The sequence below is a fragment of the Gadus chalcogrammus genome, chromosome 9 (genome assembly GCF_026213295.1).
Source record: "Gadus chalcogrammus isolate NIFS_2021 chromosome 9, NIFS_Gcha_1.0, whole genome shotgun sequence".
NCBI lineage: Eukaryota > Metazoa > Chordata > Actinopteri > Gadiformes > Gadidae > Gadus > Gadus chalcogrammus.
The window spans coordinates 7873313-7899782 of record NC_079420.1 but is presented as its reverse complement, the minus strand read 5'-3'; the positions used below and the strand labels follow the sequence as shown (position 1 = coordinate 7899782).

The 26470-nt window shown below is 46.3% G+C and overlaps 1 protein-coding gene across 1 annotated transcript; it reads left to right on the top strand.

The window, feature by feature from the left end:
- The first annotated feature begins 3720 nt into the window (after positions 1 to 3720).
- LOC130389094 (LHFPL tetraspan subfamily member 3 protein-like) lies at positions 3721 to 25284 on the top strand. The gene is made up of 3 exons (XM_056598758.1): positions 3721 to 4352; positions 24065 to 24301; positions 25238 to 25284. The coding sequence occupies exons 1-3, from the start codon at positions 3926 to 3928 to the stop codon at positions 25282 to 25284; spliced, it is 711 nt and encodes a 236-aa protein (XP_056454733.1). The 5' UTR covers positions 3721 to 3925.
- The last annotated feature ends 1186 nt before the right edge of the window (positions 25285 to 26470 follow it).

Sequence of the window (26470 nt, the reverse complement as noted above, 5' to 3'; positions counted from 1 at the left end):
GATGTTAACTGGTTATTTTTCATTTTGAAATCCACAGGGGTGAATTGGCTTATCCTCGAACCGGCAGACTCACACACACACACACACACACACACACACACACACACACACACACACACACACACACACACACACACACACACACACACACACACACACACACACACACACACACACACACACACACACACACACACACACACACACACACATGTATATCTCTCTATATATATATATTTTCTGGCTAACTCACGAGCATCCCATTCCCCATGTATCCGTTTCCTTTCTCTGGGCCAGTACCGTTGGTGCCTTTAGTTTCTGAGGCCATACTGGGTAAACTAAGGCTGAGCCCCAAAGCAAAAACCCAAGGGAGATCCACAGTGTGTAAGCTTTTCAAAACTGATGATAGTGAGGCTTTTCTTCCATGTAATGATGACCTTGAAACGCTCATCTATTTAGTTGGCGATGTCACACTGTAGTCAGTCCAACTGCTGCCCGAATAAGCCGTTCATTTTACCCTATCTTATACTACAGAACCGGGCACATTATTGGAAGCTTGGGGAAAACACAGGGATCAGACCATAGATTACATGAGATCAGTGACTTCATAAATCTTCTTCTTCCTGTGTGTGTGTGTGTGTGTGTGTGTGTGTGTGTGTGTGTGTGTGTGTGTGTGTGTGTGTGTGTGTGTGTGTGTGTGTGTGTGTGTGTGTGTGCGCGTGGACGGCGGTAATCTGGAATAGTGCTAATTGGGGACGCATAAAATAACGGAGTCATACTGGATCCTGCTGGCCACAAGCAGTACTGCCATTTTTAAACCCTGCTGCATAAGCCATATCTTGATTTTCTTCAGGACACCACTCTGCATATCAATTCAAAGGCCTCGCTTCAAAGCAAACACATGTAAATTCACTGTTTGCGTCAAGAAGTAAAATACAGATTTGAACTTTTTTCGCAAAATGAATTAATTCATTTTTATGCCCATTGCCTATAGTTCTAAATCTGTGTATGTTATGTACTACGGAGACAATGATGTATAAAATCGCTTATTTGTAAGTGATATGAGTCCCAGAAGTTTCAAATAACTTGAAGAGTATTTTTTTGTTTTTCTATTCGATTGTATTTTATTTTTATATTGTTTTGTATTGTTACATTATGATTTGCATCTTCATGGACTACTCATACTACTCATTTGGATCGAGAGATTGCATTAATGCTGCAATAGCACCATCTTCAGATGAAAACATATAACGGTAGAATTATTTGTGTGGCTCCTAATCTTTTTTGCCCAGTGCTTCCGTTGCATAGTTTAATTATTTAAAAAGGAAATCAATATCTTGAGCAGGTATTGAAGCATTTGCATCCACAACACGCTATTTGTATTGATCGAGATATTAACAATTCTGGCCCCACTTTATTTCAATAAACATTTCAGAGAGAATGTCCTTTTCATAACCTTCCAACTGACGTTGAGAGGTGGTCTAAGCAGGCATTATGGCAAAAACTTGCGAAAACTTCCGAGTTATTTTCCCCCCGAAATAGGCCCGGGGGGAAAATAATACAATAGCATATCTGTCATGTTTGAACTCACACACCGTCGGAGGCAACCGCACTCACAGCCTGGTTAATACATGAGTCTAAATAATTGGATAGGGTTTATAACGAATAATGTGATATAGTCTGAGAATTCTACAATATTTATCCCATATCCATTACAGAAATGGCTCAGATAAAATCCCTTCATGCTATAAACAGTAAAACATTCCTTCAGAGAGAGAAAAAGCCATTTAGATTTAATGGCTCTGGCATCCACACAAAATGCTGGATTAGATGTAATCATGGCATGGATTTGTGTGTGTGTGTGTGTGTGTGTGTGTGTGTGTGTGTGTGTGTGTGTGTGTGTGTGTGTGTGTGTGTGTGTGTGTGTGCGCGCGCGTGTAAGTGTGTGTGTAAGTGTGTGTGTAAGTGTGCGTGTGTGCGTGCGTGTGTGTGTGTGTGTGCGTGCGTGCCTTGTGTGGGTCCCTGTGTTCATGCATGCACATGTGTGTGCCTTATTCACGTGTTTGCTTGTACTCACGCAACTAACATGAATTCATGCAGTGCTATCAATGGTCTATTTTTACAATCCTAAAACAACACGTTACTGTTGTTGCGGCAACGTAGAGAGCTCACCGATAATGATGCTGTCGTTAAGATTCGAGAGTTTTAAAGAGAGAGAGAGAGAGAACGTAGAAATAAGCCGTTCTGAAATCTAAATGTGCTCAAACGGAGGCAGGTGGAGTCAACTCCTAATTATCACAGCACATTTCACTCAGTAGAAGTTGACGGATGACCGTGTGACCAATCAAATAAAATCTATTAAATCTTACAGTCTACAGCACCTTTAAGCGACCACGGTGGTCTGCCTGCTGTGGTCATCTTGTTTAGAACCTCCTGAACCTCCACCACACATTAGGAGTGGACTCGTCTGCACTATGTAGGCTACTCCTAACTCCTCACAACTAGCTCTTGATAACCTGAGGACACCGGGATCAGACGATCAGCCAAACATTGGAGTCCAAACCGTTGGATCAATTACGTTTCGTTCTTGTGGATGTGATCTAGCCTATACATGTTAGGTTAATTTAAACTTCTTAAAATTCTCTTCCGACAATAATTTAAATTGAAGATGATGACGATGACCACCATCATCATCATCATCATCATCATCATCATCATCATCGTCATCATGATGATGATGATGATGATGATGATGATGATGATGATGATGATGATCATCATCATCATCATCATCATCATCATCATCATCATCATCATCATCATCATCATCATAACTTTGAGGTTTAATGCTAACGACAATTTGTCAGCTTGTTATGGCACACGAGTACATGGCAATAGTATTGGTTCCCCGAACTATTTCACCAAGTTCCCCACGAGCTGGAAGAACATAATAATGCGTTTTGCGCCAAACAGACTGACCTGCCCACTAGCAGCCTAGGCTATTAAAACCGTTCTCATCACAGTCCGTCTATCTGATCACATCATCACCAGGGTTTCCACAGCGCTACGTGTTGCCGCTGCGCCATCCTGTCGCTAGGGGAGTAGTTGTCGCTCGTCTCCTCATTGTTGCGTCTGCTTCCCCCTCTCCCTCTCCCCTGTCTGTCTTCCCCCATCGGCTCCACTGGCCACCACATGACCTATTCACTATAACGTTCAACGGTCTGGAGAAGGGTGGTCTGACTGACACATGTGATCACGTTAGATGCTGATGCGCCGGAGCAAGGCAGACGCGATCACCCATCCCTCCGCCAGGGGACATAATTACGCAACATCTGTGCGTCAGGGTTCGGCTCGACGACAGTGTTGCCAGATTGGGACAAAGTTCCCGCCCAATCTGGAAATTTTGTTTCCCGCCAGATTGGGCGGGAAATCTGTCCCAATCTGGCGACACTGCTCAACGAGCTGAACCGGCCACAGCATCCTCCCGTAGTCCGAGCGGTGTTTGTTCCCCAGGCTGCCCTGCGTGTGGATGGAGGCTCCTTAGGTGTTCTAAGGACATCACCATCAGCGAGTGGCGTGCGTAACGTCGTGCGATGTGCACGTCCGAGTGCCACGGCCAGACGTCGGTGGCGCTCCACAGAAGCGGCAGGGAAGAAGCGTGTTGCTCGGTGCAGGGCTCGCTTCTGAGGGGGGGTTTCTGCTCTCGAGACTCGACTTAATCGGAATGATTCTCGACTCGTCGTTCCTCGCGGTTGATGAGCTGCTGATCGCGTTCGTCAAACGGCACCGTTTCATGTTGCAGAGCCAGGGTTTATTTTTTGCGTAATTCTTGCACCGTATGCATGGCGCATCTGTAGCTCGTCCGCGGATTGTACGCTCATCGACCGTGCAGAAACCTCCTCCTTAAGTCTCCCGTTTCCATACGATGATCCCAGGAGCTGCCGCATCAATGTTACCCTCCGCGGAAGCTGCGAAACTGTACCAAACCAACTACGTCCGGAACTCCCGTGTGATCGGGCTGCTGTGGGCCATCTTCACGATCCTGCTAGGCATCGTCAACGTGACGATCTTCTCGCAGCCCTACTGGATCGGCGATGGCATGGACACGCCACAGGCCGGCTACTTCGGCCTCTTCCACTTCTGCACCGGGGACGGCATAGCCCGGGAGCTGACGTGCCAGGGGAGCTTCACCGAGTTCGCGGCCATCCCATCCACCGCCTTCAAAGCCGCCTCCTTTCTGATCGGCATGTCCATGATGCTGGTGGTGAGCTGCATCGGCTGCTTCAGCCTCTTCTTCCTGCTCAGCACCTCCACCGTGTTTAAGATCTGCGGCTGGATGCAGGCTGCGTCTGGTAAGTGCTTCTTGTTTTGTTGCCGGGGTAGACGTGCACGCAGAGCCGGATTAAATAAATGGACTACACTAGGCAGACTGTATTTTTTGGGCCCCCCTCCATCGATAACCTAACCTAACCCTAACACTTACCAAAGTTACTAATAAAAGTTAATTCACATTTTACATAGCGTAGTCTTTGGTTACAAGTTGGTTATTTGTACGCCAAAATAAGTCATGTGTTGTATATTAAACAGTCTATCAGACTATTTTTTGATTTTTTATTATTTATACGTTATTACACGGCTCTATTAAATGCTATTAAATTATCCTTATCTTATCCATTGCCAGTGTCATTGTTAAGGCAGTAGTCCCAGTAAATCACCAATAGGTGTCACGGTGTCAGCATTGCTATGTAAACAGAGCAAAAAAGATAAATGTAGTAAGCTATTGCATTTTGCAGAAAATCTTAATTAAATGTGTTGATTAAATTGAAAAGTTAAATAAGTAGTCAAATATACAAAGACTAATAAAATATGCAGTCAGAGAAAGTGTGCTGTAGTGGTAAAGATGTTTATTTTCATGGACAAGCATCACCTATCTTCAATTTTCCAACACTCTCATTTAGCATGCTCCACTCAGGGATAATCTTCAGCCTTCCAGCACCACAGGCCTCCATTGCAGTAGAAACACATCTTGACAGCATCATCACGATCTTGTGGAGAAATAATAAAATGTATATATAAGCTGAAAGACAGCTGTTTGAGATTTGAATATACCGGTACTTGGTTTGTTCCTCATATTTCATTTCATTATAGTAGAAAGTATAGCCCTATATTATGCATTTCATTTATATGCATTCACTTTACTTATTAAGATTTAGATTTTTAAATGGAAAACTTACATTTACAGATGCTTTCTCCTGAGTTTTGATGAGGCAAAGTCCTCTATAATGTCTTCAAAATCCAGGGAGGTTGTAAATCTATTCTCAATTGCCAACAGGGCAAAGGCATTCTGTTTTTTTTCTGTTACTGTTGCTCTCCGGTATGTTTTCACTCTTTTCATCGTAGAAAATGACGGCGCTGATGTTGACGGCGCCACAGCGTCTTCCGCTGTCTTCACAGCTGTCGGACGGCTGCCCGACAGAAACTTCTGTAAAGCCCCCCGCTGTTTCTTCTTTTGTTCCTCTTCATTTTTTTCTTTTTATGTTTTGCCGCACCCAAAAGCATCTTGAATGTTAGCCTACACAAGAAACGACCTGCCTGCTAGCTTTATTGTTCCGCTTAGTCTTGACCCGCTGACCTCCTCTCGGACTTAACTGATTGGCGTTAAAGGCACCCAGTGCAACTTTATGTAAACATTCAATGAAAAATAAACATTCAATTTCTAGTCTTTTTTACACGTAGTAAGTTTCAATAACTCCATACCATTACATATCGACATTCAAGGAGCAAAGATGAGACGTCGCTGTGTGGTGAGAACTGATAGAAAATCGTAAACAACAACAATCGCCGGTGGGGAGAAGCCATTTTTCCATTGACTGGAAGCCTGCTTTATTTATTGTAGGTTACAAAAAATAAAGAAAATGGCGGCATTGTTGTTGTTATCGATTTTCTATCAGTTCTCACCACACAACGACGTCTCATCTTTGCTGCTTGAATGTCGGTATGTAATGGTATGGAGTTATTGAAACTTACTACGTGTAAAAAAGACTAGAAATTGAATGTTTATTTTTAAGCCTCGAAAGTTGCACTGGGTGCCTTTAATGTGACTTAACGTTAAGATAAACAACGTCACTATTTTTACTTAATTAATATATATTGATATATTATCACTGAAATAAATAGTAGGCAGGACATTTGTATTGGCTATTTCATTTTTTTTTTTATTTTTTTTTATTTTTTACTTCTGTCTGGGCCCCCCCCCCCGCCGATCAGGCCCTAGGCACGTGCCTAGTTTGCCTTTGGGTTAATCCGGCTCTGCGTGCACGGCGTGTCCTTTGGTGATAAGATGAATGGCAGCGTGTAGGCGTCTTTTTTGGGGGGATGTTTTTGGGGATGTTTTGACGATGCTAGTGACTTGGCCGTTACTTGTGGCAGCTTTAGCGGACCGTAGCCAGGGCGACCGCTGTCCATGGTGCTGATGAGGGGTGCGGGTGTTTCTGGGGCTCCGAGAGAGTCCCTCGAAGTAATTCATCACACTGTTTGAGCGTTTTTGAGCGATCGATGTGTTGATGATGAATGGCACTTTGAGGGCTGTGGTGAGTGGTTGTCTTAAGTTGAAAAAAAAATCGATGTTGGTCAAATGTTATCATATACAACTCACAATGCCAGACTGCGATAGCTCAATAACTGAAAACCTCTCCCTTCTCAACTGTTTGTTATGCTGTAGTAGCCTTTACACCTCGACATGACATTAAAACCCTTCTGAGATATATAAGCAAGATCACCTGTTCAAATAAAGGTTTTCAATGGCCTGCACACAGACATGTTTTCAGCTGAGGTGGCGAGATGTTTACACATGGTAGATCATACCTAAATGCATGATAAAGGCCACCTATACATGTGACCCGAATATGTGGTCACATGTCACACCCACTTCCTGGTGACCGGGACAAACAGAGAGTACAGGAGTATGTGCAACAGTCCAGCTTGATGATCTTGCTGGAATACAGGTGTGAAGCCGAGGAGAACAGCGCTCGGCCATGTGGCTCCAGGTGCAACAGGAAGCCAAGAAGGAATGACGCTGGCACCTGGACCGCTATTGAGCAGAGCTGCCTGGCGCTGTCTAACATCATTACACTTAGCTCAAGGTTACACTCATGCTGCTGTCACTGCTGCTGCTACTGCTGACACCCCCAGTAGCAGTATCATCATAGCATCACCACTATCAACACCATTACTACCAATATTATCACTACAACCACCACCACCACTATTACCATCACTATATTCACTATTACCACCACTATCATTGCTAGTATCATCACTATCATCACTACCAAACCACTATCATCACTAGCACTACCACCACTATGCTCACTATTCCCATCGCTATCATCGTTTTTACTGGCACCAACCCCACCACATCCAAGGCCTCCACCACCACCACCACCACCACCACCACCACCACCACCACCACCTTAGCCTCCAGTTCCATCCCCACCACCACCACTCACAACCACAGAGGCAAATGCAATAATAGAAAGCGGACAGAGGGTGTGTCAGGGAGGATGAGATTGAGGGTAAGAGACAGAGTGAGGGAGAGGGAACATGAAGATGAGATGAGGAATGAGACACAGGGTGAGACAGACAGTCAGACAGAGGGTGCTTCAGGGGGAGACAGAGGTAGTGAAGGAGTGAGATAGAGGGCTAGAGAGATAGATAAATACCTAGGTTTTTTTTTTGCAACTCTCGCCTGGTCTATTTGTTGTGATTTTCATCATGCTGAATGGTTAATTAGTTTGTTGTTGTTGTCTGACAGTATAACAGCTTCTACACGGATATGCTTTCATGTCGCAATGTGTATGTGCCTTCAAGAGGCGTTCACAACACAAACTCAATGGCAGGGGCATGAGCCATGTTGCTTGTACAGAATAAATGTCCCACACTTTTAAGATAAATATGCCTCCATGAATCCCATTGAACAGCGTGTAAACACGGTTGTAAACAGACACTCATCAGCCCATATTGCACAGAGAGCGAGATCAGCAAAGGCTAGTTAGAGTCAGCATTGCAAGCATACACCCACTCACGAACACACACACGCACACACACACTTGCACGCTCGCATGCACACATACACATACACACACACACACACACACACACACACACACACACACACACACACACACTGGTATGCAGTTTCCAGGGGAAACCAGGGTAAAGCCGCTGAATATTTGATGAGGGACGACCCCACTAGGATCACATGCGCTAGAAGCTCTCAAAATGTCTACCGTAGGGGAAGGTACTCTTGGGATCTTTCACCCGGCCTCGCTCTCACAACTCAATGGAGCTGTGTCACGCAACAACACATCTGCTCCCACGTGTGTGTATATGGGTGTGTGTGTGTTTGTGTATGTTTGTGTGTTTTGTGTGTTTTTGTGTTAATGATCGACAATCTGGCATTGTCATATTTTCTCTTTCTTTTTTTTTTCTGTTGTCGTTGTTATACGCAACGCTCTCTTTCAACTCCTACTCGACTCGTGACTTGTGATGTGGAACTTACAAGCTCTGCCTTTTCAAAATTATTTATCAAACCCATTTCTTTCTTCTTAACGAGTGCAGTATGTGCTCATCCTTTTATCTCATCCCCGCTCTCTCTCTGTCTTTCTGTTTCCCCCCAGCTCCTTCTTAGCCCTTCCGTTCACAGTCGGTGAGGCCAATTAACCGAGAGAAACACAAAACCAACCTTAGCACTGCCCTGAGAGGCACTACGAGGTCATCCATAATTACTCCTCCATTTTATCACCCTCCAGGCAGATCTTCATTCATGGTGCGTCCAGATGGGGTGTGTGTGTGTGTGTGTGTGTGTGTGTGTGTGTGTGTGTGTGTGTGTGTGTGTGTGTGTGTGTGTGTGTGTGTGTGTGTGTGTGTGTGTGTGTGTGTGTGTGTGTGTGTGTGTGTGTGTGTGTGTGTGTGTGTGTGTGTTTGTGTGTGTGTTTGGTGTGCGTGCATGCATGCGTGTGTTTGTGTGTGTGTGTGTGTGTGTGTGTGTGTGTGTGTGTGTGTGTGTGTGTGTGTGTGTGTGTGTGTGTGTGTGTGTGTGTGTGTGTGTGTGTGTGTGTGTGTGTGTGTGTGTGTGCGTGCGTGCGCGCTGCCTAACAACTTTGGGTTAAGATGACTGCTAATAGATGTAATGCGGGACATTAAAATGTGTGGAATACAGTGGTCCTATTTTACTTATCCAGGTTGGCCTTTCCTATCTGTCTAATGGAATTCAATGATTTCGCTGAAAGACCAAATCATTTGTAATGTTAATGGAAACAGTTAATGAGAAAGCTACTTGATTTAAAAAGCAACACTTACGCTAATTTGGGCAACTTGATGTTTTTTTATGCATATATTTGGATGACATGTCTCCAATGAGAATCAGTAACACATTTTGAATCATTAAACTTTATTTAACGGAGCATGGGTTAAAGGCCTATTTGTTTGTTGAACCGTGGGCCCTTCTGTTTCAGTGCATGCTCTGCATCATCAGGGCCCCTAATTAGGCACACTGGCTGTGTTCGAAATCGTTCCCTATTCACTCACTCACTATTCCCTATATGGGGTTCATGATATAGTGAACTATATAGGGAACAATCAAACGGTAATTCGGAGACTACGCTAAACATTTCTAAACGTCATTTGCGTCAGCAAGGGACGTTTAGAAAACAGGGGCGCATTGCATTGAGGTATACGGGAGTAATTTTGGGTACTTTATTGTCCACTATATAATGAAGGAAATTAACCACTGAGAATTCGAACACCACTACAAACTGGCGAGCACCCTATATAGTGCACTATATCCGTGATGGGGAACGATTTCGAACACAGCTACTGTCTGGGGGCTTGGCTCTAACCCTCATGTTCGAGATCTCATACAGAATGAGATCTCACTCACAACGGGATTCTTTTATTGCCATCTAACTTGCCTGTTAAGGTGAGATTTTGTAAACATTCTGTTAGAGATTTTAATTTTGCTATGTTTGTCATGTCAATAGCAATTAATTGATAATCAGTAGATTGATATGAGGGAGGTGGAGACAATCAAGAAATACATCAGACAAACAAACATTATCTTTCACACACACTGTCTCTCTCTCAATCTCTCACACACTTACTGTATCTATCTGTCTACAAACACTCACTCACTCTCACTCTCTCTCTCTCTCTCTCTCTCTCTCTCTCTCTCTCTCTCTCTCTCTCTCTCTCTCTCTCTCTCCTCTCTCTCTCTCTCTCTCTCTCTCTCTCTCTCTCTCTTACACAACCACACTCTCTCTTTATCTCCATCTTTTCTCTCACTGACATTATCGCCTCCTTTCACCACCACTTCCTGGTGGTGGAATAGAGATAGACCACTGTCTATATCTATTTCTCAAACACTCTCTCACTCTCTTTCTGTCTCTCACTCTCTCACACTCTCTCTCACTTTATGTATCTCTCTCTACAAACACTCTCTCTAACTCTCACTCTCTCCCCCCCCCCCCCCCCCCTCTCTCTCTCTCTCTCTCTCTCTCTCTCTCTCACGCACGCACACTCTCTTTATCTCCGTCTGTTCTCTCACTGACATTATCGCCTCCTTTCACCACCACTTGCATCTCGTCTGGCGCTCAATTAGCTCTGCTGAGAGGTGTGTTCTGAAGGGGCATCAAAGCCAAGTGGAGAGCAGAGCTATGGATAGTGGGTAGTGTGCCCAGATAGTGCCCTGACTGCCCTCACACACTTTTTCAGGTCTCACTGCACTTCAGTGCCATCCTTCTGAAAGCTGAATCAGGGGGATTTCTGTATGTTGATTAATGCTTTTTAGTAGTGTGTGTGTGTGTGTGTGTGTGTGTGTGTGTGTGTGTGTGTGTGTGTGTGTGTGTGTGTGTGTGTGTGTGTGTGTGTGTGTGTGTGTGTTTGTGTATGTATGTGTGTGTGTGCGTGTTTGTGTTCAAATTCATTCATGTGCACATCAGCGTGAGCGAAGCTTTACGGCTGTTTTTCCTTGTTTTGTAACAATATCATTCGGTAAATAAAAACATCGAAAACACTTTGAAAGCAGCAATGAATACTTTAACCTTTATGTCTTTTTTCCTTTTCATGCCATCTTGTGACTGTGAGTCCGATTGTGTAAAAGTGACATAACTTGGCACATTTCACAGGAAAAAGGTTAATGCATTCACATATTTTGCCTGCTCAGACGTCGGTTGTGTCGTATTAACTGCAATGACAAGCTGTAGCATAGCATAGCCGTCCGATGACTCTGCAGGCCATTACCAGCTCGTCTTTTTACAAATTCTGACCTGAAGTTTTGAGTTTCCTTCAGTTCTGTTTAATTTCAGCGGAGGCCTTTCAGACACCAACCTTGAAAAGACATGCAAATGTTTGACTCGTTTTGAATGATAATGAGGCAAGAGAGGAGGACTTAACATTTGAGGCGAAAGGGATCATCATCTCCGACACAATATCACACTGACCTTCAACAAGCACGTCAGTTCACAGAGGTAGAAAAATAATTCACTTGCAGAGGGATTGTGTTTTGTCAGTATGAGAGTGCACACAGACAAGTAAAATGCCACAAACATGTCATCAACTTTCCAACATGTTTAGGAATAACCATTGTAAGAATAAATCATTTTGCGAGAAAACTACAAAAACCTTGAATATGAATATCACTGTTTATGTGCAGACACATAACCACAAGGTTATGTTTTTGTTTGTTCCAACTCATCCACAACTTCCCTAAACATGTGTGCACAAAGTCTGCAGTGACCCCACTAATCAACCTTAGTGTGTATCTCTGTGGAGAACAGCCAGGACACAGCAGCAGCGGTTTGAACTGTGTTAATCCCATCGGTATGCTCACCTGCTGTTGGAACAGTGCCACTGGAGGGGAATGTGCTACCCGCTAATTATATGTATACATATTCTTTTTTTCTATGAAATCAAATGAAATGGATCACTGATCCTTAGCCCATTAATCCAAACCAGATTGGATGATGTATATATCGGATTCTCTTGTGTTTCTGTGCCCACAAATTTCTATATGTGTGTTTTCCTCTTTCTGTCGTTCATCTTCCTATTTTTATGATATATATATTTTTTTAATTCCCAACTAATTAGCAGGCGTTTGCATAAATTAAGATTCATCAAGGTACAGGTCATTACAAAACAAAGGTGCTCAAGAAGAGGGCTTACACTTCCGACAATGGGGATGAACCCGGACACTTTCAGGTGTAACTCGGGCCCCCTGCAGCCACTCCGATACCCTGTCCCTGCCCCTCCGTCCTCCGGTACTGCCCAGAGCGTTTGATCGCTAATCGAAACGGACAAAATATAAATGGAAGCATTAGGGTGTTAACCACCTGTCGTCTCGTTTGACGACTAATCACAGTGGGGAGCGTGCCGGTGAGGCAGAAGGCCGCTCGCCCTGCCGCTCGCCGCCCTGCCAACACACCTCAGGCGGGGCAGGGGGCGGCGGTGTTGTGACGGTTCATTTGCACCTTTTTAACACTTTTAACACATCCCGTGTTTATGTGTTTATAAATAGCCACACTCGCACTGTTCACCACCGAGACCAGAATCAATGCTTTTAAAGGTGTGCGGTTAAGAGCTTGAATGCATTAATCATGAATATTTGATCATTTAATTCATAATTCAGAGTATTGATTGTTCGGTGGTGTTGTGTGGAGGTTATGACCGGTACTGTAAAGTGAACGAGATGTGAAACGCTACCGAAGCCATTATCGCTCTCTGGGGGGTCTTCCTGATGCCTTTATCAGCTACCAATTGGCCGCAGTCTAGAGCCTCGATCTAAGAAGGGGCCTCAAGTAGACAGGAACAGAGGCTGGTTTATCCCACAGACGAAGATGATGGACGATGAAGCCAACAATAAGGACGCTGTGACCCAAAACTGTAACTTGACAGGGTCAGTGAGGGAAAGAGAGAGAGAGAGAGAGAGAGAGAGAGAGAGAGAGAGAGAGAGAGAGAGAGAGAGAGAGAGAGAGAGAGAGAGAGAGAGAGAGAGAGGGAGAGGGAGAGAGAGAGAGAGAGAGAGTGCAAATGCAAATGCATATGCCGACATTAATTGCCAAAACTGTAACTTGCCAGGGTCAGTGAGGGAAAGAGAGAGAGAGAGAGAGAGAGAGAGAGAGAGAGAGAGAGAGAGAGAGAGAGAGAGAGGGGAGAGAGAGAGAGAGAGAGAGAGAGAGGAGAGAGAGAGAGAGAGAGCAGAGAGAGAGAGGGGAGAGAGAGAGAGAGAGAGAGAGAGAGAGAGAGCAAATGCAAATGCATATGCCGACATTAATTGCATTCTAGCAGTGTCGGCATGCACCTCTTGGATCATGCATGCACAACACTAACTTTGCATACATCTATGCATCTATCATTCATTTCCTAAGGGGCAGAGCAGCGTGTGCCCTTACTTAACGCCCCCCCCCCCCCTACGCAACACATTCACATTCAGACAGAGCCCCTGCCCGTCCCGCCGTTCCAGGCGACGACCTTCTTTTCTGTGTTTTATTTCGCTCTTCTCAATATAACCGCTCATCAATATTCAGCGTCCTCGGCCAGCAGGGCTCTGTTATTCCGAGGCGCTGCACCCCTTCGGTCGGGTCTGGCCTAAATACTGTCAGTGTCAGACGGCCGACCGCGAGCCAGCCCCTCGCCGGCCCCTCGCCGGCCCCTCGCCGGCCCCGACGCACTCGGAGAGCCTCAAAGGCTGCTTTTGATCCCCAAGCACGGCCATGGCCAATCCTCGTCCTCGCTCAAGGTAGGGGGGGCATGGAGGGGGTAGGAGGGGGGTGCATCTGTGCTCTGTTACATAAGCCCCCCCCCCACCCCCCTGTCTCCACCAAGACCCCCACAAACCCCCACGCCCGGTTTCAACGATTCCTCCGCTCAGCTGTGCTGTGCTCACTGCGGTCCATCCCCACCTCCCCCCTCACCCCCCACCTCCCCCCTCACCCCCCACCTCCCCCCTCACCCCCCACCTCCCACCTCCCCCCCATCACCCTTTGTACACCCACCTGTGCCCTCCTCCCCCCTCCCCCACACTGTCAACCCCAGGACCCTTTGTTCACAAACCTATGAACCTCTCCCCCCCTCTCCCTCACCCCACCATCACCCTACCACCCTGTACAACTACCTATGCGCACCCCCTCCACCCCTCACCGTACCATCACCCCTGCACCCTTTGTACACCCACCTATGCACCCCTCTCCCCCCTCCACCTCCTTTTCCTTTAACCTCTACTGTCAGAGGGGGAGCGGTGTGATCAACCCTTCAACCCTTTGGTTCTCCGCGGCGTCCCCTCTCCCCCCCTCCCCACTTAGTCTTAATCAACCCTGAACCACGGGAACCTGGTGCCCCTCAGGTGGATCCACGTGGAGCGTTGCAGTCTGAGCCCAGCCACTCTGCTCCAGAGACACATGTTGAGCCCGAATCAGGGGGTCGTCATTGTGATGCCGTTGAGGTGTGAGTGAATATCTCGCCACAATGTGTGTTCAAACCCCAGCGAAGCGCGCTCGCTAATGATATGCATGCGGATGATGGGGTGGGTTTGATAAGGCTTGTGCTGATATGAGGGTGAGCAAGAGAGAGAGCAGGAGAGAGAGAGATAGAGAGAGCGGGATAGAGTGATAGAGAGACAGAGTGAGATACAGAGAGAGAGAGAGAGAGAGAGAGAGATAGAAAGATTGATAGAGAGAGGGAGAGAGTGATAGAGAGTCAGAGAGAGAGTGAGAGAGAGAGAGATAGAAAGAGTGATCGAGAGAGAGTGAGAGAGAGAGAGAGCGCGAGAGAGTCAGAGACAGAGATAGGGTCGAAGAGATACCTTGTGGACTGTAGCGTTGTTTCTTGAGGTCACAGTAAATCCGGTCGATGGGGGTTTATTGCTGGACAGTAAATCCCACGGGAGTTCTGGGTGTTGCTTTAGTTAACCCCGCGCTGGAGACAGAGGCTGCTGTGCCCTGCCTCGCTTTCGGTTCTTAATACCTGTTTCATATCAGAGGAGGAGGTCTTCCTACATCCCATAATACTCAGTATGCCGGAGTAGCATACCGCTTTCACTGCAGGGATGCTGGTTTGGAACAAGACAAAAAAAAGTTCTCGTAAGTGTGAAATGTTTGAAAGATTTCTGTAACGCTTCCAAGAAGTTCCGCTTGCACCGGGGAACAGCAGAAGGGTGATGAAGTGAGACATCCCTGTTCTCCTGCAACACTCTGCTGGCTCTGATAGGTGCTCTGCTGTGGATCCCAGGGCAGGAAATAGCTGCTGAGGGTTTTTGACGAAAGAGAGGCCCCCGACCGGTTAGGTACTCGGGGCTCTCAGCCTTGTATCCAGTTTGGGGGGCCCCATAGGATCCAGGAATAGAACGGGACGGGGAGACAGCTCATGATCTCCTGTAGCTCGGAGTGCAGCTCTCGTATCGCGGGGCAGATGGCTGAGATCTGAAGTTCGGAAAAGTCAGACGTTTTCTAGCGCTCTGCATCCCCCCCCCCCCCCCCCAACACACACACACCTGCAGCGCTGATACTTTTGACATCTTTGTTTATTTCTCTCTTTATATTTCAAACAGCCGCGCTGAGGTGGTGGTTGCTGTCCACAAATGTCTGGAAGGCAGTGCATGGATCACGGGTGAAGCTGTGTAGACTCTCCCTGGTTCAACACAATTTGTGGGATTGTCAAGGTTTAAATGACAGCTATTTAGTTATTGCTTAATGTTTCGGTTATTGTGAGTTTTACTTTATTTTCAGCACTATTTCTATTTCCTTCCTTCTCTGTTTGTATGGGTGACACCTTGTATTTTTTTTCCAAGTTTCCTTCTTTTTAAGTAGTCTGACTAAAACTCACCTTTCTACATGCCAATAATATCACTTCTACTGTTAAAAGGGTCTTTTCACTCTACCCATTACAAACTGAAACCTAACAATCAGATTATTGACTCCGTTCAACAGCACGGTGCACATTGTATGGTCTCATTTGTCTCAGCACTCTGAGGGACATTGCCTCGACTCTCAAGTCTAAGTGGTAAGACTGCGGTCCCGTCGGGTAGCTGTGGATATGAATCTTAATTGCCCAGTGTGTGAACTCTATAGCCTGCCTCTCTTCACAAGAGCCAGTGTGTGGATGTTGAACAACACACCAGGCAATGAACACCATTAGATGTAATTTTCTCATTACGGCCGCTCATCATAATCATTATTATTTGAAAGATAGAACAAAGGCTGTGTCTGCATGAACCAGGGAAATATCTCAGCTACACGTTAGGTAGCATGTGAACAGATCTGGATACAAATCTAATGTCAGGTTTCTCGATTCAAAAAGATTGCTTGCTGGATGCAGGTCTAAGCAAATCAGAAACCTAGTCTGGTGTCAAACCCTAACAGGCTGTTATTTTTTAACAGAAAAAGACCATGTCTTGCCTGACAACCAGAAATCAGTCCTGTGGATAGCGAGGTGTTCTGGAAGTCAGCCCTTTTGTTTTAATGAGCTGCAAATTTCTGTGTGCTGAAGCAAGATTAATGACGTCTTCCTTTCTTGAAGAACACCAGAGTCTTAATTACACGTTTCCAGCATGTAGGGTCCGTGCGCTTCCTTTGATCCGCTCAAGTAACAAGGATGTTGCGGATTTCATTGAATAGCACTTGAAGCTAACTTCGTAACTCGTGGTGAAGTGACACACACACAACCTTGAGGTCCAGAAGATGATAGCACAATACAAATATAAATATAGCATGGTCATTCAAATTGGCTTTTGCATGGTCATCTTCAGACTGAAATCATGAATCTTTGTTTGGTTTCTGAAACGTCCTTTTGCAAGCATTTTGCTGCTGGTCTCTTGAGGAGAATGAGAAGTCAACATGCATATTATTGGAATGGGTCGTGATTTGGGTCAGAGTTGGTTCAAAGTCCAGATGGCTCTAAACTGAATAATCCCCAGCTTGGGTATCCTCTGTTGACATCTCAGACCCCTTCTCAACTAACAACATTGACCAAGGCTGTGTGTGTGTCCATGTGTGTGTGTGTGTGTGTGTGTGTGTGTGTGTGTGTGTGTGTGTGTGTGTGTGTGTGTGTGTGTGTGTGTGTGTGTGTGTGTGTGTGTGTGTGTGTGTCTGAGTTTGTGTGTATCCGTGTGTGTTTGAGTTCTGTTTTGCAGCTGGAAAGTGGGCTCTAAAAGTCCTGCCTACCTAGTGGAAGACAGGTTGGTTTGCTTTGGCACGCACCATCTGCCCCCTGGTGGTCAGATATCAGGTAATACTGCTTTTGACCTATGATTGACAGGGGATCTACATGGCCTTATAATGGTAATGACCGTGGGGAATGCTGACGGAGGCTCCATCATATTACCATGATCCGTGGCACTCCACGCTTGGTGAAATAGAGAGATGATGAAGGTCTGTCTTATTCACAGATGCATTATTCATGCATAGCTTCTCCCAGGCAATTCAGAGCTTCCAAACAGCAACCTTTAAGTAAAAGGTCAGCAGATTTTCTACCTCTGAAACTCACCTGACTCCCCTTACTTATCCTGCATATTCTGCGGGCGATTACATGTTCACGTCATTACCTGCGGTGGAGAGGAAAGGAGGCCAGATTGGCCTCCTAGACTCTTATTCCGTTTTTTATCAGAGTCGCACCAGGGGCCTTTTAGATATCAGAGTGGTTTACTGAACATAGGCCAGGGACCGTTTTTACGGGCCCATTAAGCAGTATAAAATGGGTTAATTTGTGTTTGTTTATTTCATTGTCTTACTGGGCTCTCCTAATAAAAAACAATCTGCCTCATACTGGAGGTCCTTGTACTGGAGGTCAGGCGATTCAGCTGAGGCTTTGACCTAACATGGTTCAACTGTAATGGAGGATCACCCGCCATTAGCCTCACAGCTCTATCAGCTTAAGGTTCAAAGCAAACTATCTATCGATGTCCATTCATTTGGATGTGTAATTAAACAAGCAAACTACTGATGTAAGCAACTTGCCTTGCGAGAAGGCTGGAAAGGTAGAGAATGTCTGTGTCATAATGACACTTGACACCTGGTCTGATTCCCCACCAAATCTCACCAAGTAAAAAAGCATTGCACAATCAATGTCAGCAGTACAAAAACATGGTGGCTATTGCTTAAAAAACTTCCCCAAATACCCAAGCCTAGATATGGCGGTGGTTTCTTGCTAATCACTGTTGTTTCTTGTGACTTTTTTCTTCATAAATTCACGCTTGACGTTGTTGCAGCATCGCAGCTCTTTATGACGAACCATGTGCGACCGGGACGTCTATATTTTAGGAAGCGCCACAGCCCTTTTCCAACAACACAGTTGGGGTTTAAAGAACACTAAACTATACATATTCATAAGAGCCCCTGCTGGGATGAACACTAGACACTGCACACCGAACTCACATCTGGCCTTTTCTGTTGCAGTCGTGCTGTTGAACAACCACTGTCAACTCAGCTGTGTGAGCTAATACACCGGAGAGGTGGTTAGCTAGTAAACACGCAGGGTTGATAATCATCACCAAGAAGACCCAGGATGGTTCTCAACACATCCGCCAGTGGATCTATGCTGCACTAAGGCACTGTGTTGTATGCATTGGTTTTGACACCAGCTGGTGGTGGGAATCCTGCTGTCTGTGCACTACAGAGATACGTACGCCCAAGAGGTTCAAGCGCCTGCTAAATATTTCCCTTTATCAGCAATGCGATCATAAGTGTGGAGAAGGGATTGCTACTCTGACACATTTGTTTCAATATAGGTCAATATATGTACATTTTGTGTGTTTGTGTGTGTGAATGCGTCTGTGTGTGTCCATGTGTGTTTGAATGTGTGCAGCAGGGACAGATCCCCTATGCATTTGAGGGATTTTAATATGTGTGCATGCAAAATTCTGTTTGTCAGAGGGAAAGAGAGCAAGTGGAAATTGGAACCACACAGGAATATGGAAGCAGAAAAAAAATGCTAATCCTATTTCATGCCTCCTTAGATGTGCAGCAGCGAAGAGAGTGATGGGAAGACCAAGGTTATCTTGGCTGCAAAGAGAGAGTCCCACACACGCACACACGCATAGACACAACTAAACAGACACAGACACACGCACACACAGACACACAAACACACGCAGACACACAGACAGACAGAAACTCACAGACGGACACACATACGCAGACACACACACAAACACATCGCGCGCTTGCAAACCCGCACTCACACACATGCACACACACTCACCCACACGCGCACACACACACACGCGCGCACACACACAGGCGCGCACACACACAGGCGCGCACACACACACACACACACACACACACACACACACACACACACACACACACACACACACAGACACACACACACACACACACACACACACACACACACACACGCACACACGCACACACACACACACACACACACACACACACACACACACACACACACACACACACACACACACACACACACACACACGCAAACACATGTACATACTTGCATATCCACACACATTCAGCACACATTCATTCGTATTCAAAGGCTGCACTACGGTGCCTTTTTCTAGTTAGGCTCCAAAAAAAGACAGCGCTGGGATTACAAATGCTCGACAACACACCATCACATTACCGTGGGTGAAATGCTATCAGGAGATCCTCATGCCGTTGTGGAGCAGCTACAGAGCCGTGACTCGTGTCCAATCCGGCGGGCTCCGTTCAGCGTTGACACAGCCAATATCGGCACACAGGAGTCAGCCTGATGAAGCGTGCATTGACGGGATTCTTTTCAGGAAACTGAAAAGAATCGTACTGAATACAAATGGCCGTGTCGCAGGATCTTGGACCCCGTCCAACCCGGCGGCCAACCTTGTTCCTGCTGTGTCCTTTACACTGAATGAGTGTGTCTGTTTGTTTGTGTCTATCTGTATGTGTGTATTTGTATGTGTGTGTGTGTGTTTGTGTGTGTGTGTTGGCTCACACTAGCTCTGCCAGGGGTTATGTGTGTGTGTGTTAATGCGTGTGTGTGTGTTTGGGTGTGTCTGTGTGTGTGTGCGTGCGCATGCGTGCGTGTGCGCGCGCATGCATGCGTGTGTGTGTGTGTGTGTGTGTGCGTGTGTGTGTGTGTCTATGTGTATGTGTGTATGTGTGTTTGTGTGGTGTGTTGGCTCACATTAGCTCTGCCAGGGGTTATGTGTGTGTGTTAATGCGTGTGTGAGTTTGGTGTGTGTGTGTGTGTGTGTGTGTGTGTGTGTGTGTGTGTGTGTGTGTGTGTGTGTGTGTGTGTGTGTGTGTGTGTGTGTGTGTGTGTGTGTGTGTGTGTGTGTGTGTCTATGCTGATGATGTTCATCTTGGTCCTGAGCCCTCCCCAAGGGGGCACAGGACCCCTGGGACGCCCCCACATGGACTTCCTGTCTTTCACCTTTTACTCACACCACTTTATATCGTTTCCATCTCCCCCTGTGTGGGCCTCGGGTTCCCGTCATACATACTGATGGCCACGGCCCAGTGAGCACCTGGCCAGGGAGAGCAGAGGAGGAAGAGCCAGGTTACGTGTATTTCTATGATGAAGGGCGGTTGTTTTTCAGCAGGTTTATAAGTGGGGCTGCTGAATCGGTCGTTGGCATTGAGGACATCACGCCTCTTCCTTTTAACACTATCTAGTGATGTTTCCTTTGAGCAGGGCGGTTCAGAGGATGCAAACGTATGCAGAGTCGCAGTCGACAACAACGGCTGTGTTCAATCACCCAGATGGGAATAAAACACTTGTTAACGTAGGGCCTTTGTGTCAACGCATATGCTCAACCATTCAGGGGCACACTTCAAACTGAACCCATTCATATCAAACATCAACATCAAACTGTTGTTTTTATTTAACACTCACTGGACAACTAACAAGCAAAATATTTTAAGTTTCATTAATGCAATCCAGGTCTAATCCAATCCATTCACGTGTTCTGAATCCTGCCAAAAAAAAACATAAATATTGACTTTGTTCCTGCGACCGTGTAAGATTGACTTCTTCACGGTTTGTTGCTATTTGGCTACAGGGATGAACATTAAGCAATAGTTGGTATTCCAGGGAATGCTGAATAAGCCCCTGATGATGTCAGTGGATGTGGGGCAGCACTGGAGCAAAGACAGGAGCAGGTGCTGGCGGGCAGCTGTTTCTGTATGGCCCTGGATTCACTTCTGTACTGAACAGATGGGCCTCCCAGTCAATCCCAGACCACGGTATTGGAAGACGGTGCCCCCTCTGCTGTCTAGTTCTTAGTTCTTTAGCCAGTTCTTCCTATGGGGAATGTTGGGTTTGCAGACCCAGGCTTCCCTGGCAGATGTTATATAATGTACTGTATAATGTAGGGAGATTATTCCGTAGGTGTGCACTCCTTTCCCTCCCTTGTTCTCTCGCTCAATCTGCCCCACCTTCACTTTTATCAACCAGGTTACACAACAGCTAGCCTCTATTCCTTTTATTCATTCATCTCTTCTTTGTCACTTCCTCTGCCTCTATGTCTCTGACCCACCTGCTCTGGAACTCTTTTCCTGTCTCCTCTCTCCTGTCTCCTCCCTCCTGTCTCCTCCCTCCTATCTCCTCCCTCCTGTCTCCCCCCTCCTGTTTCCTCCCTCCTGTCTCCTCCCTCCTGTCTCCTCCCTCCTGTCTCCTCCCTCCTGTTTCCTCCCTCCTGTCTCCTCCCTCCTGTCTCCTCCCTCCGGTCCCCTCTCCTATCTCCTCCCTCCTGTCTCCTCCCTCCTGTCCCCTCTCCTATCTCTCCTCCCTCCTGTCTCCTCCCTCCTGTCTCCTCCCTCCTGTCCCCTCTCCTGTCTCCTCCCTCCTGTCCCCTCTCCTGTCTCCTCCCTCCTGTCTCCTCCCTCCTGTCTCCTCCCTCCTGTCCCCTCTCCTGTCTCCTCCCTCCTGTCCCCTATCCTGTCTCCTCCCTCCTGTCACCTCCCTCCTGTCTCCTCCCTCCTGTCCCCTCTCATGTCTCCTCCCTCCTGTCTCCTCCCTCCTGTCCCCTCTCATGTCTCCTCCCTCCTCTCCCCTCTCATGTCTCCTCCCTCCTGTCCCCTCTCCTGTCACCTCCCTCCTGTCTCCTCCCTCCTGTCCCCTCTCCTGTCTCCTCCCTCCTATCCCCTCATGTATGATTCAGTCTGTTTGAAGCCTGTGTAGAGCCAGGGTCACGCAGCAGGCATCTCGTCCTATGGAAATGCTTTCCTTACTGTGGAGTGAAATAATTCATTTATGAGACGATAGAACTGTTGGTTAATGTATACACAGTACAACTGGTAGTATACCTTTGAATCACTCAACGAAAATCAGACATTGATATATGATATTTCCAGGAGCAAAATTCAAAGTCCATTCATCATTCTTGAGCCCCAGTCACTCTCTCTCTCTCTCTCTCTCTCTCTCTCTCTCTCTCTCTCTCTCTCTCTCTCTCTCTCTCTCTCTCTCTCTCTCGCGTCATTACTTTTAATTATTGCAATATTACTGTATCAAACAACTGCAGCTTGACTGTGTCAAATGCTGTGTGTGTGTGTGTGCGTGCTTTTGTGCGTGTATGCCTGGAAGTGTGCGTGTGCGCCTATATGTGTATGTGCCTGCATGTCTTCCATTCGTGACATTGACCTACCTGCAGCGCTAAAATATGAGAACTCGCCTGGTTTCTTTACGTTGCGTTAAAAAAACGCGGTAACTAGGAGACTTTTTTTTTGTGGCGGAAGAGCAGCTCGCTCTACCCTCCGTCCCCATGGAGACACACTTAGCGTCGCTCTGGAAATCCCCATACACAATCGAAACAGGACGAAAACGATTGTGTGTGGACTAATGCCGTGGGTTACTGTAAAGTCAGCTCCTTCTTCAGTGCCCTGCTCGCTTTCTCTCTCTCTCTCTCTCTCTCTCTCTCTCTCTCTCTCTCTCTCTCTCTCTCTCTCTCTCTCTCTCACACACAGCACCATCACCTCACAGAGGAGAGGAGAACTTCACACACATTGAAGACGAAAGAGATTTCAGCCCTGGGGCCGAGAAAGAAATCGGAATAAGGGCGGCTGAATATTTAACGTGGAGCATACATGAAGGAAGGGGGAAGCGGACATGTTGGGAGCTGTGGGAAGACTGCAGACGTTCTCATCCCCTCAGGGGAAAGAACACCGTTGGCTTGGCACAGAGCAACAGCACACTGGCCATCGGGATCAGCTGGCGACCCGGCTATGGCAGAGAATAATGAATGCATGAACGGTGTTTCTGGGCCATTCGTATCCTCGGCCCATTGGCTGCCATAACAGCCCGATGTCTCTGATTACTGCTTATTAACCACACTTCTTCTTACCCCTCTCTGCCTCTCTGAGAGAGGGGGAGAGAGAGAGAGAGAGAGAGAGAGAGAGAGAGAGAGAGAGAGAGAGAGAGAGAGAGAGAGAGAGAGAGAGAGAGAGAGAGAGCAAGAGGGGGTAGAGGGAGAGGCTTGACGATTTTTTAATGTATGCAAATATCATCATAGAGCGAACCCCAAGGGGAGGCAGACACGAGTGGGCCGACCTTTAAAGCGCCTATAAAGCAATAACAGTCGTACTTTCTCTCTGATTCCTTCAACAATCTGTCCCTGTTGCTCCACCTGTCCCACTTATTGATCGAGTTGCACTTATTCCTAAAAACACCTGTATGATAACTTTTCCTTTCCTTCCTCTGTCGCTTCCTTCCTTTTCCCAACCCATCCTACCTTTCTTACTCCCTTCCTCCTTCTTTTCTGCCCCCTTCTTTCTGCGGTCATTCTTCTTATCCTTTTTCTTCCTTCCTTCCTTCCTTCCTTCCTTCGTTCATTCTTTCCTTCCTTCCTTCCTTCCTTCCTTCCTTCCTTCCTTCCTTCCTTCCTTCCTTCCTTCCTTCCTTCCTTCCTTCCTTCCTTCCTTCCTTCCTTCCTTCCTCCCCTCTCCCTTCCTTCCATCCTCCCCTCTCCCTTCCTTCCATCCTCCCCTCTCCCTTCCTCCTCTCCCCCTCCCCTCCTCCCTCCCTCCCCCCCTCTGCCCCCCCCCCCCCCCCCCCACCCTCCCTCCTCCAGGTGTGTGTCTGGTGCTGGGCTGTATGATCTACCCGGACGGCTGGGACAGCGACGAGGTGCGGAAGATGTGCGGCGAGCAGACCGACAAGTACAGCCTGGGCGCCTGCTCGGTGCGCTGGGCCTACATCATGGCCATCATGGGCATCCTCAACGCGCTCATCCTGTCCTTCCTCGCCTTCGTCCTGGGCAACCGGCAGGACGGCCTGCTGGGCGAGGAGCTGCTGGCCGAGAGCAAGGGTGAGCAGGGGTTGATTCGGTACTGCCGGGGGGTTAATGGACTGTCCCGCTGAGTCCGCGGTGAAGTGGGACTGAATCATGGTTATTAAGCCACATGTGCACCGTGTGTAATTAGCGGAGCGTTTGTTTAATTGAGTGAGCCGTTGAGCGGATGATTGTAGATGGCTGAAGCTGATGTCGTTTGGGGTAATGATTTGCCTCTTTGTTAATGGTGTGAAGAGTATTTTTGTATGTAGGAGAACATGTGTTGTTTTAGAAGCCTCTGTACGTCATGAGTGTATTTGAGGGCACATTTTTTGTACAAATATGTAATTAAGTTCATCCCTTTGGTGAAGTGGTTGTAAAAATGGTCAAACAAGTGAGACTAAAAGAGAGGTTGAATGGGTTGAACATAAGCAGAGTAATGGAATGTATCACAACCGTATCAGAGTTTTATAGTATATAGTTCTTCAAAAAGCACCCTCCAAAAATTTATAAATTCTTAAAAACAACTTAAATATTGTTTCAGAGGTAATAACAACACAAAAGGGACCTTATTTACTATTATACTATTATTAGTATTATTATAATATATTATATTTCTCGATAGATTATTCGTTTATTAGCCACTCTTTCACCCTCTACCGGCCATTATACGTACTACAACCAGCGGCGCTGAATGCTGAGCGCTACAGATTGTATCGAAGATGTCTCTATAAATAGCATGACCTTGAACGCCGATCTTTTAAACGGTTTCTACCTTTTTTCTGTATTCACAGAAGCAGGAAATGCCTAACTGTATTTATGGGTAGGTACAATTAATTTTATATATACTTGCTGCATAAACAATCCTAAAAATGAATGCATAATTAAACATACAATCATAGACATTTTGAAAAAATACATAATTTCTTCTATTTCCTCTTCCCTGATACTGATAGGTTCTCTACGCCCCAGTTCCTCCACACCCCCCACCCGAAGAAGGAGGTTGCACTGAGCTGTAGTAGAGAAGAAAACAGGTGCAACAACCAGCTATTCCACCTACCAACCAACCAACCAGCCAGCCAGCCAGCCAGCCAGCCAGCCAGCCAGCTTGCCTCTTACACCGACTGTACCAACTAATGAAATTATCCAATGTTACCAGTTCATCTAAAGACATTGCTCTCGCCACCAATTCATTCATTTCCTAGCTTCATCCCCAGCACTTCCACAGAGCCCATAACCCTGGGAACACTACCTGAGTCTGCAGAGCTAACCCCTTGCGTAACACAGTGTAAAGGTTGTGGTGAGGGCATGAAGGACTGTGAAAGTCCTATTGAGGTGTGTAGGCTGCCCACTACCTTTGTGAAATGTAAAAATGGTTAATGTGTAGATGCACAGCAGAGAGAAAAACAAAAAAACAAAGACATCTACACAAGCTAGGATGGACATTAACATGCATGCATGTTCAGACAGGCACAAACCCGTACCCATACACAGACACACAGACTCATGGATACACACACACACACACACACACACACACACACACACACACACACACACACACACACACACACACACACACACACACACACACACACACACACACACACACACACACACACACACACACACACACACACACAAAATCAGTAAACATTATATTTATAAATATTCCACTAAGTTAGATATGTGTATCACTTGTGTATGTGTTCTGTTTTATTTGTGAACAGAAGAAAGAGTTTATCCCATTTAATATTGGGTTGGTGTGTAACTCTGTTGTCTTTTATATGTATAATTATGATGATGAAGGTTTATTCTTCTTCTTTAGCTTATATCACCCATTGTTTCGCTCTTGAGTTAGTAGGAGAAAATATACTGTCAACAGTTTTCTAACGTAATCGACACGGTTGAAAAAAAAGAGAGAATATTGTACTACAAAGTCTACAGAATCTTGTACAGTGAGTGTTGAATATATTCTTGAAGTTTTATGGTAATCCATTCAGTAACCTGCTAGCTCACTTTGCACATTGCTTACGTTTGAACACAATCCCATCTCTTTTCTAGTCTGTGGTATCTTCACTGTGACGGGTCTCAGAGGAGGGCTAGCTCCTCGATTTGTAGCTGCTGAGAGAACTTAAACTGTGTGTGTGTGTGTGTGTGTGTGTGATCGTGCACATGTGTGTATAGGTGTGTGGGTGCGTGCAT